We start from the raw sequence: 26,134 nt of genomic DNA, 5'->3' as shown, positions 1-26,134 counted from the left end.
CAGCTGCTATACAGGAGGACCAGGACCACCACACTACGCCACCGCCGGCAGCAGCCACCACAACTAGCCTGGTATCAGAGAAGAGCGTGCAGAAGAAACCTCCAACTGCCCCTGCCACATGTGCCACAGGTCCCCTCATTGGGTCAACTGCTGCTGTCAGTGAGGAGGACTCCTACATCACTGACCCAGCTCGTTGTGGTAAACTTGATGACAGTCTGCGTACTTACTGGGCTTAAAAGGGACCAGAATCACGCCAGAAAAGAAAACGCTGACATATCAGCATCAGAACGTCAAAACAAACACCAGAAACAACACTTTTAAAAAGCCCATTTCAGAATGGTGAAAATGTGCCCAGGGAATGGCTTTTGTACTCTCTCTCGAAAGGTAGTGTGTTTTGTTTGCCGACTTTTGGGGGACAAGAACAGTGGACTGCCATATTCAAAGCCATTTGGCAGTATTGGTTACAGTGATTGGAAACACACGAATGACTGCTTATTTGAGCATGAAGGATCTGAATGGCATAGAATAACAAAAGTTGCTTGCCTACATTATCCAGACAGCGGATAAGGGAGCATTAGACTTCAGGGGTCATAGTGAAACATTAGGGCGTCCTGACAATATAAATTATTTGGGTATGGTAATAAGCCAGTGTGATCCTTTGTTAAAAGCACATTTAGAGAAATACATAAATGCCGGCAAAGGAAATCCCTCTTACCTCTGTAGGGATCTGCAAGGAATTTATTGAACTGATGGGACAGAAGGTGGTGATTGAAATGTTCAGTCAATTAAAGACATTGAAATACTTTTCAATCAATGTGGATTCCATTCCAAATGTTGCATGTAGACCAACTTACATTCATCATGTGGTATGAGCGTTTTCTCAGATTTCTGCCCACTACTAGCCATACAGGAGAAGCCCTTTGTAATTGAGTGAAGCTGTTTTACGAGAGATGGACATTGACATAATGTCACGTTCCTGACCTGTTTTCCCTTGTTTTGTATTTATTTAGTATGGTCAGGGCGTGAGTTGGGTGAGTTGTCTATGTGTGATTTTCTATGTTGGGATTTTGTGTTCGGCCGGGTATGATTCTCAATCAGAGGCAGCTGTCAATCGTTGTCCCTGATTGAGAATCATACTTAGGCAGCCTGGGTTTCACGTGTGTTTTGTGGGTGTTTGTCTTCCGTGTCAGTGTTGTTACCACACGGGACTGTTTCGTTTGTTTAGTCGGTTCCTGTTCGTGCGTTCTTTGTGTTCTATAAGTTCTCATGTTCAGGTCTGTCTACGTCGTTTTGTTGTTTTGTAGTTATTCAAGTGTGCTTCGTGTTCGTCTTGTTTAATAAATCAACATGTATTCATCACCAGCTGCGTTTTGGTCCGATCCCTGCTCCTCCTCAGACGAGGAGGAGAACTATCGTTACACATAAACAACTGAAGAGGACAATGTTATGATAATGCTAGCAATATGTCAGGAGTCTACAAAGGTCTTCAGTAGCACCTGAGAAAGATTACCCTTTGTTTGAGTGGGTACCATGCGCTGCCCACACCCTCAATTTGGTGGTTTTAACTGTTGCGTTGACACGGAGGAGTTCTTCACCTTAGTACATCATCTTTTTAATTATTGCTCAAAAGCCGTTTCATGCTGGCAGACAATTACTGTGGGGTTACAGCCAAATGTAAATAAATGGATTGAGACTGAATTCTCTAATACAAGGTGGTCAGCACAAGCAACTAGCGGACTGTGTCTGAACTATACTTTATACAGGCGTCTCCAAACAAAATATCTGACGAGACTAACCAGCATTTCACTTCTAGTGATGAAGCCAGGGCGCTAAACAAGAAATGTAGAAACACAAGATTGCTTTTCTGTGCAATATGTGGAATAACATTCTTATGCGATTTCAGAACACAAGTACTACACTGCAGGCAGTTGACCTGGACTTGTGCAACGCTGTTGATTTGGTTAGTTCACTGAGGCATTATGTGGCAGGCCTACAGGATCAATATGACAGCTTTGAGACAGTAGCTAAAAACATGTCCGGTACAGTCACAACTTTATCAAGCGGAAACACAATGACTAATCATCCTCAGTGTTAGTTGTCAGGTCATGAGAAGTTTTCTAGAAGCGTGGCAGACGGTATCTCTTGTCTGACATGACCATACGTTCATCATATACTATCTAATATACCATTGTAAAGAAACCTTCAGGAATATTGTTCGGTAATTCTTTGTTCTACTATCCATTTTGCACACAGTAAATACAGATACATGAATTTGTACAAGCGCTGAACAGAAAATAATAAAGTTTGGCACAAAAATATATGACATGAATGAGGACTTCCTTTGTGTTTGTGAGCATGGGTGCTTGAATACCGGTACTAATCTAACACGTGTCAAATTAACCGACGGTTGAATGCATGTTATTATATAGTGATTATGAACGTGTCACAAGGCCCCTGTGCATACTCAGTCAACTGTAATGTCACGGATTGCATGCGTCAGCCAAACGTTGGCATTGACTTAATACACAATTTATTTTGTACCGGATATACTACTCTTTTATATCTAAAATTCACCAACAGTTGAATACCTATTGTTGTATGAATATAAACATTCCACAAGGACCCTGTGCACTCATTTAACTGTAGTGTCACAAATTGCACGCGACAGGCCTCACTTAAGGCCTTGATTTAGCAACATGGCAGTTTTGGCCAAAGATGAATGGGCGAGATATGCGGTAGATCAATTGAACATTATGCCCAATTTTCCATATTTGAACTGAGAAAATAATCCATCATGCAAAATCAATGAGACTACAAGCAGAATATTTAGTGCTGGGCCCATTCTCATCGACATATTTTATAATGAGCCCAGCCACTGATAGATTCAGTGGCTGGGCTCCCTCTCCTCTGTCTACAGTGGGGTAAAATGACTATATAAAATAAATAATTTAAATTCTGAGCTATATTGTACGCTCAAAAGAATTTGAAAATTCTATTATTTTATACTAATACAATTTCTCAGAGAAGGAGATTTTGTTAAACAAGTAATAAAAAAATCTTAAAAGGGATGGGATCAGAATTATTGACACCCCTGTTTCAACACCTTTCAATACCTCACCTTGCGAGGATAACGACACTGAACCTTTTTAAAATTGTTTTAAGAGTTGGGAGGGATCTTAGACCATTCCTCCATACAGAATCCTTCCAGATTCTTGATATCCTTCATCTGCGCTTATGATCTACCCTTTTCAATTCAAACCACAGGTTTCCAATGGGTTTCAAGTCTGGAGACTGAGATGGCCATTGCAAAATGTTTATTTTGAGGCCAATTAACCATTTCTTTGTAGATTTTGATGTGTGCTTGGGGTTATTGTCTGGCTGCCTGGCCATGCTGTACTGAAATGATCCATCTTGAAGAGTACAAGCCTTCTGAGCAGTACTGATACATTTTTGCTAACCATACAATCTTGAAACAATTAAATAATTATCCACTATCCAATACATTATAATTTACATGGTATTTGCTGGCGGCATTAGGCTTTCTATTGATCAATCGCTATGGTATTATCATTCAATCATAAATGCTATCATTCCATTAATATGGTAAATACCCTACGTTTAATCTGTGTCTTTTTAGGCTGTGAAGAATTAACCACCATTATACTGTCAATTTTCTCCACTCCACCCTCAAACCATGTCCATGAGGAATAGGAATGGTACCAAATGACAAGGGAAGAGAGTGAGATCACCTCTGTCAAATGCAGCAGACTTGGCCCTTGTAAGGAAAAATACAGTTTGACATAGTGAGTCAAGCGACCTCCGATGTACTTCAGCTGAATGGGTGCCAGTCAACACTCGCCGATCACCACAATTACAGACTATGTCAGCCAGAATGCAGGGGACAGATTGAGACAGACACTGTCAATAATAGATTACTTTATGGTCATCAATATGTTGGCTGCCTAAAAATGTTAGATGTGAATTATCACTGAGGTGTAATGCAGCCTGGTCTCAAACTAGACGTAACATAGTAAACATAAATCAGGGACACTCAAATGAGTATAATATGTTATGTTTGGAACGGTTACATAAGACAGAAGGACACTTAAGGCAAAAACAAAATGAGAGTGGTTGGTCGGGGTGGATGGGAAGGTATATATCGGGAACGTCCAGCAACCCAAAGGTTGCGTGTTCAAATCTCATCAAGGACCACTTTAGCAACTTTTCAACTACTTTTTAGCTACTTGCAACTACTTTGCATGTTAACTAACCCTTCCACAAACCCTTACCTTAACCCTTTTAGCTAACCCTACTCCTAACCTTAACCTTTCACGAGTATCAACCCCGTATCCGGGATCACCCCCCACCCCCCCCACACTGATTAGCATCGCTAGCATAGCTTCACAAGTAAATAGTAGCATCTAAATATCATTAAATCACAAGTCCAAGACACCAGATGAAAGATACAGATCTTGTGAATAAACCCATCATTTCTGTTTTTTAAAATGTTTTACAGGGAAGACACAATATGTAAATCTATTAGCTAACCACGTTAGCAAAATACACCATCTTTCTTTGTCCACCATTTTCTCTCTCCACCACTAGCTATCACCAATTCGGCTAAACTAAGATATTGATAGCAACAAACCAAGACAAAAACTCATCAGATGACAGTCTGATAACATATTTATGGTATAGGATAGGTGTTGTTAGAAAAAAGTGCATATTTCAGGTAGAAATCACAGTTTACAATTGCACCGACCATCACAAATCGACTAGAATTACTAGATAGAGCAACGTGTATGACCAATTTACTCATCATAAAACATTTCATAAAAATAGACAAAGCATAGCAATGGAAAGACACAGTTCTTGTGATTTCAGACCATATTTCAGATTTTCTAAGCGTTTTTCAGCGAAAACACAATAAATCGATAAGTTAGCATACCACATGTGAAAACGTTAGTAGAGTATGAATTCAAGGCAAAGGGAGCTATAACGTTATCATCGCCAAAATATATTAATTTTTTCACTAACCTTCTCAGAATTCTTCCGATGACACTCCTGTAACATCATTTTACAACATACATATACAGTTTGTTCGAAAAGGTGCATATTTAGCCATACAAAACCGTGGTTATACAATGGAAATAGTCACAACTCAAGCATCAAAATGAGGGACGTCAGCTTTCAGAGTGATCTAGTTTAATCGAAAGCTAATCATATACTTGACTAAAAAATACAGAGTTGACAGGAATCGAAAGACAAATTAGTTCTTAATGCAACCGCTGACTTACATTTTTAAAATTATCCTTACTTTTCAATACAGGGTTCGCCAAGTGAAGCTATACCAAACAAAATGGCGAAATATGCGTTTAAAATATTTCGACAGAACAACGATTTATCATATTAAATATTGCTTACTTTGAGCTGTTCTTCCATCAGATTCTTGGGCAATGTATTCTTTCTTGGGTTTAATCTTCTTTTGGTCGAAAGATGTCCTTTGTCCGTCTAAATGCCCGCTAACGTTCGACCGGGACCCCGAAATGTGCCCGGTGCTTCACATAGAAATGCATCAAAATCGCACTAAACGGATATAAATTGCTATAAAACGGTTTAAATTAACTACCTTATGATGTTTCTAAGTCCTATATCGAATTAAATTACAGACGGATACATTTTACGTTGATAACCGAGCCTTTGAAAATGGCATCCGGAGGTGTCTTCCTGCGTAAGGGCGAGCGTCGAAAGGGGGGCTACCCTCACTCCTTGGTCCTTTATAACCTCTGAGAGCTACGCAGAAGGCCCATTCCACTTCTCATTGGTTACTGACATCCAGGGGAAGGCGGGTGCAGTTCGTGTCGTTCCATAGGATATACACAGACTTTTAAAACTGATCTGAAATCAGAGCTTCGCTCTCAGACCTTTCACTGTCTGTCATGGATTTCGCTGTAGAAAGAGTTCTGGGTCACCCACAGACATCATTCCAACTTTGTATGAAACTAGAAAGTGTTTTCTATCCAATAGAATTAATAATATGCATATTGTACGAGCAAGAATTGAGTACTAGGCAGTTTAATTTGGAGACGACAAAATGCTAATTCGGAACAGCACCCCCTGTAGTCGCAAGAAGTTAACCCTTTAACCTAACTCCCTTTTAACCCTAACCTTAACCCCTAGCCTAGCTAACGTTAGCCACCTAGCTAAAGTTAGCCAGAACAAATTTGTAACATATCATACGTTTTGCAAATTGTGGGCCTCTCCCAATATGAGTCAGAGGACCTTACGGGACCTCTCTATTTATGGTTTATCTATTTATGGTTCCAGCATTATGAGGCAGAGCGAACAACGGTACAGTATAGTGACTGCACAGAGCCCCAAGAGACCTCTGGAACAGCTGCTGTCATCGTTTGAGGAGCTCTGCCAAAATTCGTGAGATTGCCTCAAGATTACAGAAAAGTATTGAACCTCCAAGCTTGCCTTATTACAATTATTGATCCACATGAGTGTGCTTAATTTTTGTTTAGTCTTATCCAGGTTAAATAACAATACTTTGTGTGTGGTGGGCATAAATTCAAAGCAGTGCAGACACATGTCAGTCAAAAATGACTGACCAGAAAACAGGGCTGTGTCAAGTAGTAAGAACATGTTCGGAATCGAGAGTTACTTCCTGAACTTGTCCAATAAGAGAAACCTTGTTTTTGTTTTCCGTTGCAAAACGTTGTGACGTTCTGCGCAATTAAAAAGGGGCACAAATCAGGACAAATACCATTGTTTTGAATGCGAACAACAACAACAAAACTATGAAACATCACAGTGCTTCAGTGCTTTTGGTACAGCTTAGCGTGAGTCCTTGCTCTTCTCTCCCAGTGTGACTCAAGCGTCAAAAGTGCATTAGTTGTTAATAATTCCCTATTTAAAATGTTTTCTTTTTCCGTTTCCACATTCTCTCTTCTGGCTCTCCACGTATCCATCTGCCCCCTCACCCATGACGGAAGGACCCCCAAGGGAAACGGCTTAGTTGGCCCAAAATATCGTCTCGTTTGAGGCTGTGCAGCAGTGGACTAATCCTAGTCCTCGTCCAAAATGGCACCCTATACCCTACATAGTGCACTACTCTTGTACAGAGGTCTATGGGCGCTACATTGGGAATAAGGTGTCATTTGGAACGCAGTACAAGTGCCACAGATATGCAGGGAGAAGCTTTGGGTTTCTGAATAAGACGTGGGAGAGGTCTTAAGAAATACAAGGATGCAAGGCATCTGCTGCCATACAATGTATCCTCCACAACAGGAGAGAACAGGAGAAATGGAGAAATGTCAGCCTGCTGCTGTGTAACACATAATGGGTAACATTTTCTTCCCTTGCGCAAAACAGCACTGAACCATGTAAAAAATGTAATATATCCATGCCTTCTATACCTTTCGACATTCATAATGACCTTCAGAGAGAGAAACTCAGGGCCCATATTGATTAAACATCTCATATTAGGAGTACTGATCTAGGATCACCCTTGTCCATATAAACGTATTCATTATGATCTAAAAGGCAAAGCCGATCCTAGATCCGCCGACCGTATGAAGCCGTAATATCTTGCTCTATCAACAGGAAATGTGAGTTATTTTGTCTAACAAAGTTTGTATTAGGCAAAGAGATAATTGACTTAGCAATAACACGACTGCAGCTTTGAAAGAGACCTTTCACTCAATCATCTGTCGAGAACAATTATTAAAAACTTCTTCTTAATAGGGGGGCGCTGTTTTCACTTTGGAAAAAATCGTGCCCAAATTAAACGGCCTCGTACTCTGTTCTAGATCATACAATATGCATATTATTATTACTATTGGATAGAAAACACTCTGAAGTTTCTAAAACTGTTTGAATTATATCTGTGAGTAAAACAGAACTCATTTGGCAGCAAACTTCCTGACAGGAAGTGAAAATTCTGAAAATGAGGCTCTGTGTCAGGGCCTGCCTATTCAACTGGCTTTTATTTATGGATCTGTATGCACTTCATACGCCTTCCACTAGATGTCAACAGGCAGTAGAAGGTTGAATGGGGTGTCTAACTTGATGTGAGGCCGAATAAGAGCTTTTGGAGTGACAGGTCCGCCCTTTTGTCAGTTTTCATCTGCGCGCCGGGGAACCTCACATTGTCTTCTGAAAAGCGTTCGGTATACACTACGAATTGCTCCGGCTCTGATTTTATTGGAAACATATGAGAAGAACATCATAAAGTAGGATTTTCAACCGAGTTTGACCAGTTTATTCGACGTTTATTGGGAATTTTGGAATTTTTTGTTCCAGGCGCCAAGAGTTGATGGGCATGTTCGCGCCACAATGCTAGCCAAAGTTGCTAATTCGACAGAAGAAATGGACATTCTAAAACCAAACAACGATTTATCCTGGACCTAGGACTGCTTGCACAACATTCTGATGGAAGATCAACAAAAGTAAGAGAATATTTATGATGTTATTTCCTATTTTTGTGTAATATGTTGGCTCCAACACGGCGGAGAATAGGTGAGCGCTGTCTCACAATAATGCATGCTGTATGTTGTAGTAAAGTTATTTTAAAAAATCTAACACAGCGGTTGCATTAACTTCTTGCGACTACAGGGGGTGCTGTTCCGAATTAGCATTTTGTCGTCTCCAAATTAAACTGCCTAGTACTCAATTCTTGCTCGTACAATATGCATATTATTAATTCTATTGGATAGAAAACACTTTCTAGTTTCATACAAAGTTGGAATGATGTCTGTGGGTGACCCAGAACTCTTTCTACAGCGAAATCCATGACAGACAGTGAAAGGTCTGAGAGCGAAGCTCTGATTTCAGATCAGTTTTACAAGTCTGTGTATATCCTATGGAACGACACGAACTGCACCCGCCTTCCCCTGGATGTCAGTAACCAATGAGAAGTGGAATGGGCCTTCTGCGTAGCTCTCAGAGGTTATAAAGGACCAAGGAGTGAGGGTAGCCCCCCTTTCGACGCTCGCCTTTACGCAGGAAGACACCTCCGGATGCCATTTTCAAAGGCTCGGTTATCAACGTAAAATGTATCCGTCTGTAATTTAATTCGATATAGGACTTAGAAACATCATAAGGTAGTTAATTTAAACCGTTTTATAGCAATTTATATCCGTTTAGTGCGATTTTGATGCATTTCTATGTGAAGCACCGGGCACATTTCGGGGTCCCGGTCGAACGTTAGCGGGCATTTAGACGGACAAAGGACATCTTTCGACCAAAAGAAGATTAAACCCAAGAAAGAATACATTGCCCAAGAATCTGATGGAAGAACAGCTCAAAGTAAGCAATATTTAATATGATAAATCGTTGTTCTGTCGAAATATTTTAAACGCATATTTCGCCATTTTGTTTGGTATAGCTTCACTTGGCGAACCCTGTATTGAAAAGTAAGGATAATTTTAAAAATGTAAGTCAGCGGTTGCATTAAGAACTAATTTGTCTTTCGATTCCTGTCAACTCTGTATTTTTTAGTCAAGTATATGATTAGCTTTCGATTAAACTAGATCACTCTGAAAGCTGACGTCCCTCATTTTGATGCTTGAGTTGTGACTATTTCCATTGTATAACCACGGTTTTGTATGGCTAAATATGCACCTTTTCGAACAAACTGTATATGTATGTTGTAAAATGATGTTACAGGAGTGTCATCGGAAGAATTCTGAGAAGGTTAGTGAAAAAATTAATATATTTTGGCGATGATAACGTTATAGCTCCCTTTGCCTTGAATTCATACTCTACTAACGTTTTCACATGTGGTATGCTAACTTATCGATTTATTGTGTTTTCGCTGAAAAACGCTTAGAAAATCTGAAATATGGTCTGAAATCACAAGAACTGTGTCTTTCCATTGCTATGCTTTGTCTATTTTTATGAAATGTTTTATGATGAGTAAATTGGTCATACACGTTGCTCTATCTAGTAATTCTAGTCGATTTGTGATGGTCGGTGCAATTGTAAACTGTGATTTCTACCTGAAATATGCACTTTTTTCTAACAACACCTATCCTATACCATAAATATGTTATCAGACTGTCATCTGATGAGTTTTTGTCTTGGTTTGTTGCTATCAATATCTTAGTTTAGCCGAATTGGTGATAGCTAGTGGTGGAGAGAGAAAATGGTGGACAAAGAAAGATGGTGTATTTTGCTAACGTGGTTAGCTAATAGATTTACATATTGTGTCTTCCCTGTAAAACATTTTAAAAAACAGAAATGATGGGTTTATTCACAAGATCTGTATCTTTCATCTGGTGTCTTGGACTTGTGATTTAATGATATTTAGATGCTACTATTTACTTGTGAAGCTATGCTAGCGATGCTAATCAGTGTGGGGGGGGTGGGGGGTGATCCCGGATACGGGGTTGAGAGGCGGTAAAAGTTAAGAACCAGTGTATCTTTCATTTGCCATACAACAAGTATTTTTATGTAAAGTTTATGATGAGTTCTTTGGTTAGATTAGGTGACTGTCCAAAATATCTCCGGAGATTTTGGTTGAATTGTTGCTACGTATTCACAATGTATAACCACGATTTGCTGCTCTAAATATGCACATTTTCGAACAAAACATAAATGTATTGTATAACATGATGTTATAAGACTGTCATCTGATGAAGTTGTCCAAAGGTTAGGGATTAATTTTATCGCTATTGCTGGTTTTTGTGAAAGCTATGTTGGCGGTGAATAAATGTGGTTGTGTGTTTGGCTATTGTGGTAAGCTAATATAATTCTATATTGTGTTTTCGCTGTAAAAAAAAAATCGAAAATATTGGCTGGATTCACAAGATGTTTATCTTTAGTTTGCTGTACACCATGTATTTTTCATAAATGTTTTATGATGAGTATTTATGTATTTCACGTTGCTCTCTGTAATTATTCTGGCTGCTTTGGTGCTATTTGTGATGGTGGCTGCAATGTAAAACTATGATTTATACCTCAAATATGCACATTTTTGAACAAAACATAAATGTATTGTATAACATGATGTTATAAGACTGTCATCTGATGAAGTTGTTCAAGGTTAGTGATTAATTGTATCTCTATTTCTGGGTTTTGTGAAAGCTACCTATGCGGTGAAAACATGGCGTTGTGTGTTTGGCTATTGTGGTTAGCTGATATAAATACATATTGTGTTTTCGCTGTAAAACATTTTAAAAATCGGAAATGATGGCTGGATTCACAAGATGTTTATCTTTCATTTGCTGTATTGGACTTGTGATTTCATGAAATTATATAATATGATATCCCTGTCCCGTTAGGCTAGGCTATGCTAGTCAGCTTTTTTGATGAGGATGCTCCCGGATCCGGGATGGGTAGCCCTGAAAGGTTTTAAAGGTTGATTGTCACAGGAGACTAAGGTAACTGGAAAACCACCTGTTTCTCGCCTCTCTATCTCAAAAATCCCAAAGAAATCTGTTAATTGATTGCTAACTTGTGAGATACACCTTAGGTGTAAGTGCCCCGTGATAAACGGAGAGACAGCGAAAGAGAGGTTTAGGAAGGTAATGAGAAGAGGCAGATCGCAAGATAAATAAATTCAAAAGTAAAGGAGGGAGTGCTGAAAATAACAAAATAGTATGGGGAAAACCATGCCCGAACATAGACATTGTCTGATGTTTTGACAAGTTTGAAAGCATGAGCATGAAAACCATGTGAAGAATGAAATATTTCTCACCATGTTACCTGCTTACGTCATCAACAAACTACACTTACTCACTATATCTTCTAATAGCTGCAAGATACACGAGGAGCTTGGTTGGACCACGGCACCTCCCAACAGTGTGTGACTAAAAAACACGTGGGAGAATCTCAGTGGAGAAAATACCCCCCTTAACTGCAGGGCTCATCCCCAAAAATTCAAAAAGATACTTTACTGAACTGTGAATAAGTTTACAGGTTAGCTGGACTCATATCCCTGAGAATTTCATCAGTCTGGGTCAAACAGATCAAGAGATGTAAAATGTGCCTGTTATAGCGTCACAATATGATTGATATGAATGTTCTTGCATATGTTGAGTCTTGACAGTGTTTGCAACGTGTACCAAGTCGTTACTATACAAATATCTGTGACTGATTTATTTGCATTTAAGTGCAGACCATGCACATGTTTATTGGTCAATAGTGGCCATGTTGTTTGACATACTAGCCTGAAAAATGGTGCGTTGAAAGACATTGGTCCATAGAGGCCAACTATTACGTTTCGTGCAGATTGGTAATTCAGTGCCAGAGGAGTAGCGTTTTAAGTGTTTTTGACAAAATTCGTAGTGGGGGAAAATCCATCATACCGACTTTATGGATCCTTGAGGCAAATTTGTTCCTTGTGGTTAGAGGTACCTATATATACACAATTTCAGGACTCTCAAACTTTCAAAGTTTGCATTTTGAATCACTTGTTATAGCGCCACCATGTGGCCAATTGGCATGGCATTGCATGAGAGGGTGTGGCCCATGAGCCTTTACCATCATGCCAATTGCATGTTATTGCAATTGTTATTGCATGTTATTTTCCTTGGAGGAAGAACCCTGTATAGTAATAAAGAACGCCAAGAAAAACAATAGGGTTTCACCAGCTTCTCTGACGAACACCTTAACATTAGCTGCAAGCAGCGATGTTCCCGGGGTTCAAGCGTCATGCTCTAACAACTGAGCTACAGAGGACCCCCATGTGGGTAGTGGACAAGTGTACCCTTCAGAAAATAGTGTATTGAGATGTATTATATTGTGCTGTACTCTAATGTATTAAACTATACTGAACTCTATTGTACTGTACTCTACGTTACTGTGCCTTATTTTACTGCACTGTACAGTACTGAACTATACTCAAATTTACTGTACAGTACCTTTAGTCTTTGGTTGGTCTGGGTCTAGCTCTGGATCTAGTTTTTCCCCATTTAAACTGGTATTGGTCTAGTCGTGGTCTTGATGCACTGGTTCTTGGACTGGGTCTAAAGAGGTCAAGTGTTGGTCTGGGTCTGGATCTCGAGTTTTCTGGTCTCTCCCTTACGTTAATCTTATACTTAAATACACTGCTCAAAAAAATAAAGGGAACACTAAAATAACACATCCTAGATCTGAATGAATGAAATATTCTTATTAAATACTTTTTTCTTTACATAGTTGAATGTGCTGACAACAAAATCACACAAAAATTATCAATGGAAATCAAATGTATCAACCCATGGAGGTCTGGATTTGGAGTCACACTCAAAATTAAAGTGGAAAACCACACTACAGGCTGATCCAACTTTGATGTAATGTCCTTAAAACAAGTCAAAATGAGGCTCAGTAGTGTGTGTGGCCTCCACGAGCCTGTATGACCTCCCTACAACGCCTGGACATGCTCCTGATGAGGTGGCGGATTGTCTCCTGAGGGATCTCCTCCCAGACCTGGACTAAAGCATCCGCCAACTCCTGGACAGTCTGTGGTGCAATGTGGCGTTGGTGGATGGAGCGAGACATGATGTCCCAGCTGTGCTCAATTGAATTCAGGTCTGGGGAACGGGCGGGCCAGTCCATAGCATCAATGCCTTCCTCTTGAAGGAACTGCTGACACACTCCAGCCACATGAGGTCTAGCATTGTCTTGCATTAGGAGGAACCCAGGGCCAACCGCACCAGCATATGGTCTCACAAGGGGTCTGAGGATCTCATCTCGGTAACTAATGGCAGTCAGGCTACCTCTGGCGAGCCCATGGAGGGCTGTGTGGCCCCCCAAAGAAATGCCACCCCCAACATGACTGACCCACCGCCAAACCGGTCATGCTGGAGGATGTTGCAGGCAGCAGAACGTTCTCCACGGCGTCTCCAGACTGTCACATGTGCTCAGTGTGAACCTGCTTTCATCTGTGAAGAGCACAGGGCGCCAGTGGCGAATTTGCCAATCTTGGTGTTCTCTGGCAAATGCCAAACGTCCTGCACGGTGTTGGGCTGTAAGCACAACCCCCACCTGTGGACGTCGGGCCCTCATACCACCCTCATGGAGTCTGTTTCTGACCGTTTGAGCAGACACATGCACATTTGTGGCCTGCTGGAGGTCATTTTGCAGGGCTCTGGCAGTTCTCCTTCTGCTCCTTCTTGCACAAAGGCGGAGGTAGCGGTCTTGCTGCTGGGTTGTTGCCCTCCTACGGCCTCCTCCACATCTCCTGATGTACTGGCCTGTCTCCTGGTAGCGCCTCCATGCTCTGGACACTACGCTGACAGACACAGCAAACCTTCTTGCCACAGCTCGCATTGATGTGCCATCCTGGATGAGCTGCACTACCAGAGCCACTTGTGTGGGTTGTAGACTCCGTCTCATGCTACCACTAGAGTGAAAGCACCGCCAGCATTCAACTGCTAAAGCTAACTCTCTCTCCTCTGCTCTCATCCTTCTAGACCTATCGGCTGCCTTTGATACTGTGAACCATCAGATCCTCCTCTCCACCCTCTCCGAGCTGGGCATCTCCGGCGCGGCCCACGCTTGGATTGCGTCCTACCTGACAGGTCGCTCCTACCAGGTGGCGTGGCGAGAATCTGTCTCCGCACCACGTGCTCTCACCACTGGTGTCCCCCAGGGCTCTGTTCTAGGCCCTCTCCTATTCTCGCTATACACCAAGTCACTTGGCTCTGTCATATCCTCACATGGTCTCTCCTATCATTGCTATGCAGACGACACACAATTAATCTTCTCCTTTCCCCCCTCTGATAACCAGGTGGTGAATCGCATCTCTGCATGTCTGGCAGACATATCAGTGTGGATGATGGATCACCACCTCAAGCTGAACCTCGGCAAGACGGAGCTGCTCTTCCTCCCGGGGAAGGACTGCCCGTTCCATGATCTCGCCATCACGGTTGACAACTCCATTGTGTCCTCCTCCCAGAGTGCTAAGAACCTTGGCGTGATCCTGGACAACACCCTGTCGTTCTCAACTAACATCAAGGCGGTGACCCGTTCCTGTAGGTTCATGCTCTACAACATTCGCAGAGTACGACCCTGCCTCACGCAGGAAGCGGCGCAGGTCCTAATCCAGGCACTTGTCATCTCCCGTCTGGATTACTGCAACTCGCTGTTGGCTGGGCTCCCTGCCTGTGCCATTAAACCCCTACAACTCATCCAGAACGCCGCAGCCCGTCTGGTGTTCAACTTTCCCAAGTTCTCTCACGTCACCCCGCTCCTCCGCTCTCTCCACTGGCTTCCAGTTGAAGCTCGCATCCGCTACAAGACCATGGTGCTTGCCTACGGAGCTGTGAGGGGAACGGCACCTCCGTACCTTCAGGCTCTGATCAGGCCCTACACCCAAACAAGGGCACTGCATTCATCCACCTCTGGCCTGCTCGCCTCCCTACCTCTGAGGAAGTACAGTTCCCGCTCAGCCCAGTCAAAACTGTTCGCTGCTCTGGCACCCCAATGGTGGAACAAACTCCCTCACGACGCCAGGTCAGCGGAGTCAATCACCACCTTCCGGAGACACCTGAAACCCCACCTCTTTAAGGAATACCTAGGATAGGATAAAGTAATCCTTCTAACCCCCCCCCCCTTAAAAGAGTTAGATGCACTATTGTAAAGTGGTTGTTCCACTGGATATCATAAGGTGAATGCACCAATTTGTAAGTCGCTCTGGATAAGAGCGTCTGCTAAATGACTTAAATGTAAATGTAAAGTGACCAAAACATCAGCCAGGAAGCATAGGAACTGAGAAGTGGTCTGTGGTCACCACCTGCAGAACCACTCCTTTATTGGGGGTGTCTTGCTAATTGCTTATAATTTCCACCTGTTGTCTGTTCCATTTACACAACAGCATGTGAAATTTATTGTCAATCAGTGTTGCTTCCTAAGTGGACAGTTTGATTTCACAGAAGTGTGATTGACTTTGAGTTACATTGTGTTGTTTAAGTGTTTGTAACGGCTTTCCTCCTCCTCTTCATCCGAAGAGGAGGAGCAGGGATTGAACCAAAATGCAGCGTTGTGTGATGACATATTATTTATTTAAACAAGACACAAAAACGAACTATACTTGATTAACTACAAAACAACAAACGACGTAGACGCACCTGAACATAAGAACTTACGTATAACGAAGAACGCATGAAAACAGGAACAGACTACATAAACCGAACAAATGAACAAACAACACCGAAACAGTCCCATGTGGCGTAACATAACACAGACACAGGAGACAACCACCCACAACAAACAGTGTGAAAACACCTACCTTAATATGACTCTCAATCAGAGGAAATGAAAACCCACCTGCCTCTAATTGAGAGCCATATCAGGTCACCCTTAAACCAACATAGAAACAGAAAACATAGACTGCCCACCCAAACTCACGTCCTGACCAACTAACACATACAAAACTAACAGAAAACAGGTCAGGAACGTGACAGTGTTCCCTTTATTTTTTTGAGCAGTGTATATGTGCGTAGTGGACAAGTTCACACTTCAGGAAATATTGGAGAGCATTGAGATGCATAGCCAGAAGGGGGCTCCAACCCTTCAAGAGCATCCATGGTGTTTAAGATATCAACTTAATTCATGTTACATATAAAGATCTTGGTCTATAGATGCTGTACACCATGTTTCGGGGGAAATTGGTGTAGCGGTGTCTGAAGAGATGCACGATTTACACCATTTTCAAGTGAGGTGAGGTCATTGGTCCTAGAGGCACATTTGTTCCCTGGATAGAATGGAACCTACGTACCAAATTCCGAGACGCTAGGTAAAATGAGGAGACCAAAGTCAAATGTTATTTATATCACCACCATTTGGCCATTTACCACCTCCACCATTTATATCACCACCATGAGTTGCACCATGTGTAACCAGATGAATTTGGCCACCAACTTACACCATCCCAACAAGTTGTGTCTATAGGTCTTATCACTTAATTAAGAGCTATAGCTCTCTAATAACAATAAATATAGCTGCAAGCATCCATGCCGGGGTTCAAGCTTTGGCCCCATATTGCCACCATCAGGACACATCTTAATACTTCTGTAGTCATTATCACACTTGCCAAATATCAGAACTCAAAATCGAACAGATTATGCAATATGCTTTTAATGCATGTTGACTATATTAAACATTTTCTAGAACCGCTGGACCGATCGACACCAAAGTTGGTATATAGCATCGATAGATGCATGTCAAAATCACATGCTGACCATGTGTATGTGACAAATACAAATTTGATAGATGCATATCTTCTAAAAAAATGTTTTTCCCAAATCTCTAGCTGGAACAATATTGCCACTATACTCCAATAAACTTGCATGAACGTTTTTCCCTGTCCATCAACACCATGTCGCCAAAGAAGTTAACTAGACTCACATCCTTGAGTGTGTATGCCAAATTTCATCACGCTGAGTCAAGCAGATGAAAGAGATTTGTGCCCATTACAGCGCCATTGGGTGGTTGATTTAAATGTGCTTGCATAGTATTATTGGCAGTGTTACAAACATGTGTATAAAGTTGTTACAATACGAATGTCTGTCTGATTGATATGCATTTATGTGCCAGGTCACGCCCACTTGTAAGTTTATTGGTCAGTAGCGGCCATGTGGTTTGAGAGTCTAAAAATGTTGCGTTGTGAGAACTTGATCTATAGATGCCATATATCAAGTTTCATACAGATCAGTAATTCGGTGCCGGAGAAGTTGCATTTTAAGTGTCTTTCACAAAAATCCAAATAGTGGAAAATCCATCATGGAGGAGAGGGACCTATAGAGCATTCGTAAAGTATTCAGACCCCTTGACTTTTTCAAAATGTTGTTACCTCACAGCCTAATTCTAAAATAGATTTTTTTTTAAATTCTCATCAAGCTACACATAATACTCCATAATGATGAAGCAAAAACATTTTTTTTCTCTAATTTATAAAAAATAAAAGAACCAAAATACCTTATTTACATAAGTATTCAGACACTTTGCTATGAGACTCAAAATTGAACTCAGGTGCATCCTGTTTCATTGATCATTCTTGAGATGTTTCTACAACTTGATTGGAGTCCACCCGTGGTAAATTCAATTGATTTGACATGATTTAGAAAGGCATACACCTGTCTATATAAAGGTCCCACAGTTGACAGTGAATCTCAGACCCATGAGGTCGAAGGAATTGTCTGTAGACCTCCGAGACAGGATTGTGTCGAGGCACAGATCTGGGAAATGGTACCAAAAAATGTCTGCAGCATTAAAGGTCCCCAAGAACACAGTGGCCTCCATCATTCTAAAATGGAAGAAGTTTGGAAACAACAAGACTCTTCCTAGAGCTGGCCGCCCGGCCAAACGGCGCAATCGGGGGAGAAAGACCTTGGTAAGGGAGGTGACCAAGAACCCGATGGTCACTCTGACAGAGCTCCAGAGTTCCTCTGTGGACATGGGAGAACTTCCCAGAAGGACAACCATCTCTGCAGCACTCCAACAATCAGTGGTTTATGGTAGATTGGCCAGACGGAAGCCACTCCTCAAAAAGGCACATGACAGCCTGCTTGGAGTTTGCAAAAAGGCACCTAAAGAACTCTCAGATGATAAGAAACAATATTCTCAGGTGTGACGAAACCATGTTTTTTAGCGGAAGAAACTGAGACAAGTCAGGATTGAGGGAAACATGAACAGATCAAACATCTCTGGAGAGACCTGAAAATAGCTGTGCAGCTTCCCATCCAACCTAACAGAGCTTGAGAGGATCTGCAGAGAAGAATGGGAGTAAACTCCCCAAATACAGGTGTACCAAGCTTGTAGTGTCATACCCAAGAAGACTCAATGCTATAATCGCTGCCAAAGATGCTTCAACAAAGTACTAAGTAAAGGGTCTGAATATTTATGTTTTGGCTTTGTCATTATGGGGTATTGTGTGTAGATTGATGAGGGAAAAACGATTTAATCCATTTTAGAACAAGGCTGTAACGTAACAAGTCAAGGGGTCTGAATACTTTCAGAATGCAAATGGTAAATAGATAAATAAATAAATAAATCTGTAAATGGTGAATAGAAGACAAACATAATACATTGACAAAGAATTTAGGAATCCGAACACTATAAACAGCAAAAAACAGAATACATGCACATGCATTCATTGAGATGAAGATTGAACAACAGTAACTCAGCAAACAGGGGAGATCCTGAGGACATTCTGCGATGTTCCCATTAGGTCCCATAAGTGTTTCGTTGCGCTGTTATCCCTCTGACGTTCTGAGAATGTTCTAATAACATTGCTTGATGTTTGTACCGAATTCCATGCGAGAATCTTAATTGCATACTCCTCGTGTCCTCTCTCCTCACCTCCTTCTCAAAACCCATTGGAGGAGAAGGTCAGAGGGGAGAGACCTCGGCTTTCTCATCCAACGGGTTTTGAGAAGGAGGCCAGGAGAGAGGAAATTGGACGCGAGGAGTATGCAATTGCAATTCTCCCCATGATTGTAGGTCACAAGGGGTGATGGGCGTGACCTTTCAAAGTTTGCATATTTATTTGCTTGTTATAGCAACACCATGTGTCCAATTGGCATGGCAATGTATTCGAGGGTGTGGCCTTTGGCCCTTTACCATCATGCAAGGTTGCACCCTCCTAGGCCTTACCGTCTCATAGGAATTTTCCTTTTTCACAAAATCCCTGCTTGAACCCCTAATAATATTAATCCTAACAATTATAATAGGGTTCCAGTCCCTTCGGAGCTTGGATCCCTAATAATAATATTAATAATACATTTTATTTGTCAGACGTCTTTCAGGACACTCAAGGACAATAAAAAGTAGGCCTATATAGACTAGTTGGAGCAGACCATTTGAATTCATTACACAGTTACTTGGCACAACATGTTTAAACTAAACAACCTCTTCATCAGGCAGCCTGATATGTACATAGTTCAGTCAAGTATCTTTCATGTCCTCTTTTGAGTGACAAACTAACAATTAAGAAACAATCAAACCATGAATCTGGATTTACTACCTCTGAGCACCTCAATATCTGTGGCCCCAAAAATCTACTGACTGGTTAGCTAATCAGAGAGAATGAACGGGTACAAATCGAGCTTACAGTCTCTCAAACAATCAACAAATAACTCAGACAAATACAGCAATCAAGATCAACATTCACAATGGAGGTTCGGGGGGGAAACAAGCCAATCTGGCCACCTTAAGTGGACTATTTCCTGATTTATAGTGCTACTGTCCCACAGGGGCCGGAGAGTCCAATGCCTGATAGGACTTCAATCATACATGTACCTGGCAACATTTGTCTATTTTCTTAATAAGGTTCTTAATACGGAGCTAACAACTTCAAGTTTAGAACGCTTACAATACAGCAGGATCACAATTGCATCATGTGCATCTCATATAGTACTGGTGTTAGAGAAATTACGTCGCACCACCGTGTTGTCAAAATGATTGCCATGGCAACAAGTCCTTCTCTCCCAAAGCCCACGTTATTATTCAACACACTACATGATATTCACCACCAATATTGTGTTCGTACGACACACCAGTTTTTGAAGGACATCTTGGGATTAACTGGGTACAACTAGTGTAACGTGAAAAGGTACATGAACACTGTTCATCGACTCCTGTATTAAAATATCAAAACAGATGTTTTATTTCCCCAGATGGGCATTCCATGAATGCCTGGTGTTCTACAGTGAAGTCGTTAATGTGAAAGCCTGGCATCTCGCGACTTTGATAAACTAACTCCTTCGACTCTCTTGTACTGTTATAAGATATGAAATGTCAGCCTGGGTGCCACACAAATGCAGCTTGCAGGCCTGATGGGGCACTGATGTTTTTTGGTATAATGGCTGCCTCATACCTAGAAGTGTGAGGATGCAAGCCAGGATGGCGATGAGGGCCCCAGTGCTGAGGCCTGCTGAGAGCATGGAGGCTTCACTCCCACATGACTGGGGAGCTCCATCGGGGTCACAGTCGCACACCCGGATGGACAGGGTGTTGGTGCTGCTGAGGGCAGGGCTCCCGCCATCCATGATGAGGACGGGGAGGCGGTACATAGTCTGGTCGTGACGCTGGAAACCCCCTCGCTTGGTCAGCACAGAGGCGGTGTTGTCTGTGAGGAGGAAGGCATAGCAGCAATACAATGTTAAAATTGTGTTTAGATAGTAATACTTGGTGGATTCCAACTAATCATGATGACAGTTAGCTCTGATATAATGTTTGGATAATGGAAAATATCCATATCAGGGCTAGGAAACCACTATGGTGTTGTGGAGCTTGGTAACTAGGCATTCAGTATGAAGGGCTCTCTTATTCTTCTAGGTTGTCCTGCTGCCAACTATGCACATTTCGTTGGCCAAATATGACTCTGTGTCTGGCCTTTACCTTTGTTGTCTCTCAGGGTGAAGTTGAGGTTCCCAGCAGCCTCTGCAGTCAGGGAGAAGAAGAAGCGGTGTCCACTCTGAGGTTCGTCTCTGTCCATTGCGCTGATGGTCTCAATGACCTGCAGGGGACAGAGGACCAAAGGTTACATTCAGTTCAGGTCAGTTATAGGAATTTGTCTTGTATTCTAGAGTATAGTGTCCATATTAAGACAGACTCAGTCTTTAAAAAAATTAAAATGCTTTCACCTTTATTTAACCAGGTAGGCCAGTTGAGAACAAGTTCTCATTTACAACTGTGACCTGGCCAAGATAAAGCAAAGCAGTGCGACAAAAACAACAGTTACACAAACAAACGTACAGTCAATATCAATAGAAGATTCTATGTACAGTGTGTGCAAATGTAGAAGATTAGGGAAGGCAATATATAGGCCATAGAGGTGAAATAATTACAATTTAGCATTAACACTGGAGTGATAGATGTGCAGATGATGAGCAAGTAGAGCTACTGTACTGGGGTGCAAAAGAGCAAGATGATAAATAACAATATGGGGATGAGGTAGTTGGGTGTGCTATTTACAGATTGGCTGTGTACAGTCGTGGCCAAACGTTTTGAGAATGACACGAATATACATTTTCACAAAGTCTGTTGCCTCAGTTTGTATGATGGCAATTTGCATATACTCCAGAATGTTATGAAGAGTGATCAGATGAATTGCAATTAATTGCAAAGTCCCTCTTTGCCATGCTTACTTAATTTCCCTATGGGGACAATAAAGTTTGTTGCAGTGTCATGTACACATTTAAAGTGGCGTTTAAATACAAAACAAAATTTACAATACAACTTTCATAACAGTTACGTACCAATAAAAATAATAAGAAATAAGAAATAAAACATTTAAAAAAAAGAAAAGACTAGCCTGCTGGCGGGAGGGATATCACACCTGGCACAAATGATTGTCTCGTTCTGTTTTTCCTGCTGAGGGGTGCCCTATACCTGCGCCCAGAGGGGAGTAGTTCAAAGTCCAGGTACAGGGGGTGGCTTGGGTCTAAAATGATTTTGTGAGCCTTAAAGATCTCATCCAGGCCTGTCTGTTTGACTCCAAGTACCTTGCTTGCTGTGGTAATAATCTTTCTCAGCATATTTCTCTGGCTGACAGTGGCATTGCCAAACCAACAAACAATACAAAAAGTTAAAATACTCTCAATAAAAGATTTGTAAAACAGTCAATACAGTACAGTCTACATTAAAAGATCCCGACTTTTTGAGAAAGTACAGTCTCTGTTGGCTCTTTTTGTAGATCAGGTCTGTACATTTACTCCACTGAAGCTTATTGTCCAAAAGGACACCCATATATTTATATTCCTCTACAATTTCTATATTCCGACCTCTGATAGATGTTGCAGAGGTAGGTGTTGTACGCTTCCTGAAGTCTACGCACATCTCTTTGGTCTTGTTGGTATTGAGGACCAAGTGTGATTCCTCACACCACTCTACAAAGTCATCTAGAACCGGGCCATGATGTTCCTCGTCATCATGCAACAGGCTGATCAAGGCAGTGTCATTAGCGAACTTAACGAGGTGTCTGTCAGTATGGGAACTAGTACAACTATTAGTGTACAAGATGTACAGAAGTGGGGACAAAACACATCCCTGAGGAGAGCCTGTGTTGGTATTGCGTATATCCGACACATGGGGACCTATTTTGACTCGCTGTGAGAGTTGGCTAAGGAAGTCAAACAGCCACAAAACCAGCCCCCCATCTAAGGAGAAGTCCCGAATGAGTCTGTGCCAGAATGTAAGGCTGGATTGTGTTGAAGGCAGAAGAAAAGTCAACAAACAGAACCCTGACATGGGATTTGGCACTCTCTAGATGTCTATAGACCATGTTAAGGAGGGTAAGAATGGCATCATCAACTCCTCTGCTAGGCTGATAGGCAAACTGAATGAACTGAATCCCCCAAAAACATTTCCACTGCATTTCAGCCCTGCCACAAAAGGACCAGCTGACTTCATGTCAGTGATTCTCTCATTAACACAGGTGTGAGTGTTGACGAGGACAAGGCTGGAGATCACTCTGTCATGCTGATTGAGTTGAATAACAGCCTGGAAGCTTCAAAAGGAGGGTGGTGCATGGAATCATTGTTCTTCCTCTGTCAAACATGGTTACCTGCAAGGAAACACGTGCCGTCATCATTGATTTGCACAGAAAGGGCTTCACAGGCAAGAATATTGCTTGCCAGTAAGATTGCACCTAAATCAACCATTTATCGGATCATCAAGAACTTCAAGAAGAGTGGTTCAATTGTTGTGAAGAAGGCTTCAGGGTGCCCAAGAAAGTCCAGCAAGCGCCAGGACTGTCTCCTAAAGTTGACTCAGCTGCAGGATCGGGGCACTACCAGTATAGAGCTTGCTCAGGAATGGCAGCAGGCAGGTGTGAGTGCATCTGCATACACAGTGAGGCAAGACTTTTGGAGGATGGCCTGGTGTCAAAAAGGGCAGCAAAGAAGCCACTTCTCTCCAGGAAAAACATTAGGGACAGACTGATATTCTGCAAAAGGGACAGGGATTGGATTGCTGAGGCCTGGGGTAAAGTCATTTTCTCTGATGAATCCCCTTTCCGATTGTTTGGGGCATCCGGAAAAAAGCTTGTTCGGAGAAGGTGAGTGCTATCATCAGTCCTGTGTCATGCCAACAGTAAAGCATCCTGAGACCATTCATGTGTGGGGTTGCTTCTCAGCCAAGGTAGTGGGCTCACTCACAATTTTGCCTAAGATCACAGCCATGAATAAAGAATGGTACCAACACATCCTCCAAGAACAACTTCTTCCAACCATCCTGGAACAGTTTGGTGACGAACAATGCCTTTTCCAGCATGATGGAGCACCTTGCCATAAGGCAAAAGTGATAACTAAGTGGCTCGGGGAACAAAACATTTTGGGTCCATGGCCAGACCTTAATCCCATTGAAAACTTGGGGTCAATCCTCAAGAGGCGGGTGGACAAACAAAAACCCACAAATTCTGACAAACTACAAGCATTGATTATGCAAGAATGGGCTGCCATCAGTCAGGATGTGGCCCAGAAGTTAATTGACAGCATGCCAGGGCGGATTGCAGAGGTCTTGAAAAAAAAGGGTCAACACTGCAAATATTGACTCTGCATCAACTTCATGTAATTGTCAATAAAAGCTTTTTGACACTTATGAAATGCTTGTTATTATACTTCAGTATTACATAGTAACATCTGACAAAAATATCTAAAGACACTGAAGCAGCAAACTTTGTGAAAATTAAAATTTGTCATTCTCAACTTTTGGCCACGACTGTACAGGTACAGTGATTGGTAAGCTGCTCTGACAGCTGATGCTTAAAGTTAGAGAATCTCCAGCTTCAGTGATTTTTGCTTTAGATTTTTTTATTGTTTGAAAGTCCTGCTATCAAAGTCCTGCTGAGACTGAGGCTGTCCTAATATGGACACCATGTTGGAGCAGCACCAAGTAGATACAACACAAGCTATAAAATCTGACATGACAATATGGAATGTCATATAGGTCATACTTGAGAGGGAAGGCAGTACCACACTCTATAGGGTTGGGAGTCGGGAGACATCATATAGTGGAAGTGAGAGATATTTTCTAAAAAAACAGGCAAGGAAAATCAAACCCAATTTGGTGACCATTCCACCGCCAACACAATCCCCATTGAACTGCTTGTAGTCAGCATTAGCCTCACACCAACATGATAATAGACCCTTTCAACAATACTCATAATAATAATTGTGTTACAATATATCAACCTGACAAATAAATACTCATGTAAGTAGAACCTGATATATTTTGTATAATATGACACAATACATGTTGTGTGTATTGTAGCCATGTCAGCTGCAGAACAACAAATAGACTACAGAGTTCAGGATGGTGATGGAATTATACTATTATAAACCATAATTACCTTGAATTCTCTCAAAAACATCATAGGGGGTCCAAATATCAGTTCCAAACCAAATGGACATGAGGAAGTGTGGGATTAAGCCAATGAACTAATACTGCACACACACACAGACACAAACATTGTTTACCTAGGACAGTTTACGAAGCATTAAAGCGGAAAAGCCATCCCCGGGCTGGCTTACGAAATATTGCACACCATTTAAAAGTGCTGTGTTTAAAAGATGATTATCAGTGGAGGCCCATCAGGTTGCGCTCTAAGAAGATTCACTCGGTCCGACGCTCTGCAGTGGCCTAATCCCCCTAGCTTTGGCCGGGTTAAACAGCGGCCGTGCCGAGCCCTGCCCTCGAGGAGAGCCAGAGTCAGCACAAACTCAATCTGCCAGAAAATCTCCTGGAAACTGGAAATTGAACAACCTGCCAACAGGGGTAGCGTTCCAAATGGCACCCTATTCCATATATAGTGCACAACTTTTGACCAAAGCCCTATGGGCCCTGGTTAAAAGTAGTGCACTATATAAGGAAAAGGTTGCCATTTGGGACACACCCAGGGAGTGAATACAGCAACAGTATATGTTTCGGATAAATTGACATATATCCCAAAATATGCTGCCTGGGCCGTGCAAACCTACATGATTATCTGGATGGATTTAGTGTTTTATTTATTAAGGAATTACAGTTGAAGTCGGAAGTTTACATACACCTTAGTCAAATACATTTAAACTCAGTTTTCACAATTCCTGACACTTAATCCTAGTAATCCTAGTCCTAGTCCCTGTTTTAGGTCAGTTAATTTTATTTTAAGAACGTGAAATGTATTTATTTATTTTTTATTTCACCATTATTTAACCAGGTA

General features: G+C 41.7%; 1 protein-coding gene across 1 annotated transcript in view; it reads right to left on the bottom strand.

The window, feature by feature from the left end:
• Positions 1-26,134, bottom strand: part of cdh7a (cadherin 7a) — a 133,472-nt gene that overhangs the window by 7,263 nt on the left and 100,075 nt on the right. The window contains exons 9-10 of the mRNA XM_039004376.1: positions 21,331-21,448; positions 20,807-21,058 (exon numbers count right to left, since the gene is read on the bottom strand). Of these exons, the coding sequence (XP_038860304.1) occupies positions 20,807-21,058; positions 21,331-21,448 (370 nt within the window). The remainder of the gene's footprint in view (positions 1-20,806; positions 21,059-21,330; positions 21,449-26,134) is intronic.

Source organism: Salvelinus namaycush, chromosome 11 (genome assembly GCF_016432855.1).
Source record: "Salvelinus namaycush isolate Seneca chromosome 11, SaNama_1.0, whole genome shotgun sequence".
Lineage (NCBI taxonomy): Eukaryota > Metazoa > Chordata > Actinopteri > Salmoniformes > Salmonidae > Salvelinus > Salvelinus namaycush.
The sequence above is the reverse complement of the archived record's forward strand: the minus strand, read 5'-3'. Positions and strand labels throughout refer to the sequence as shown.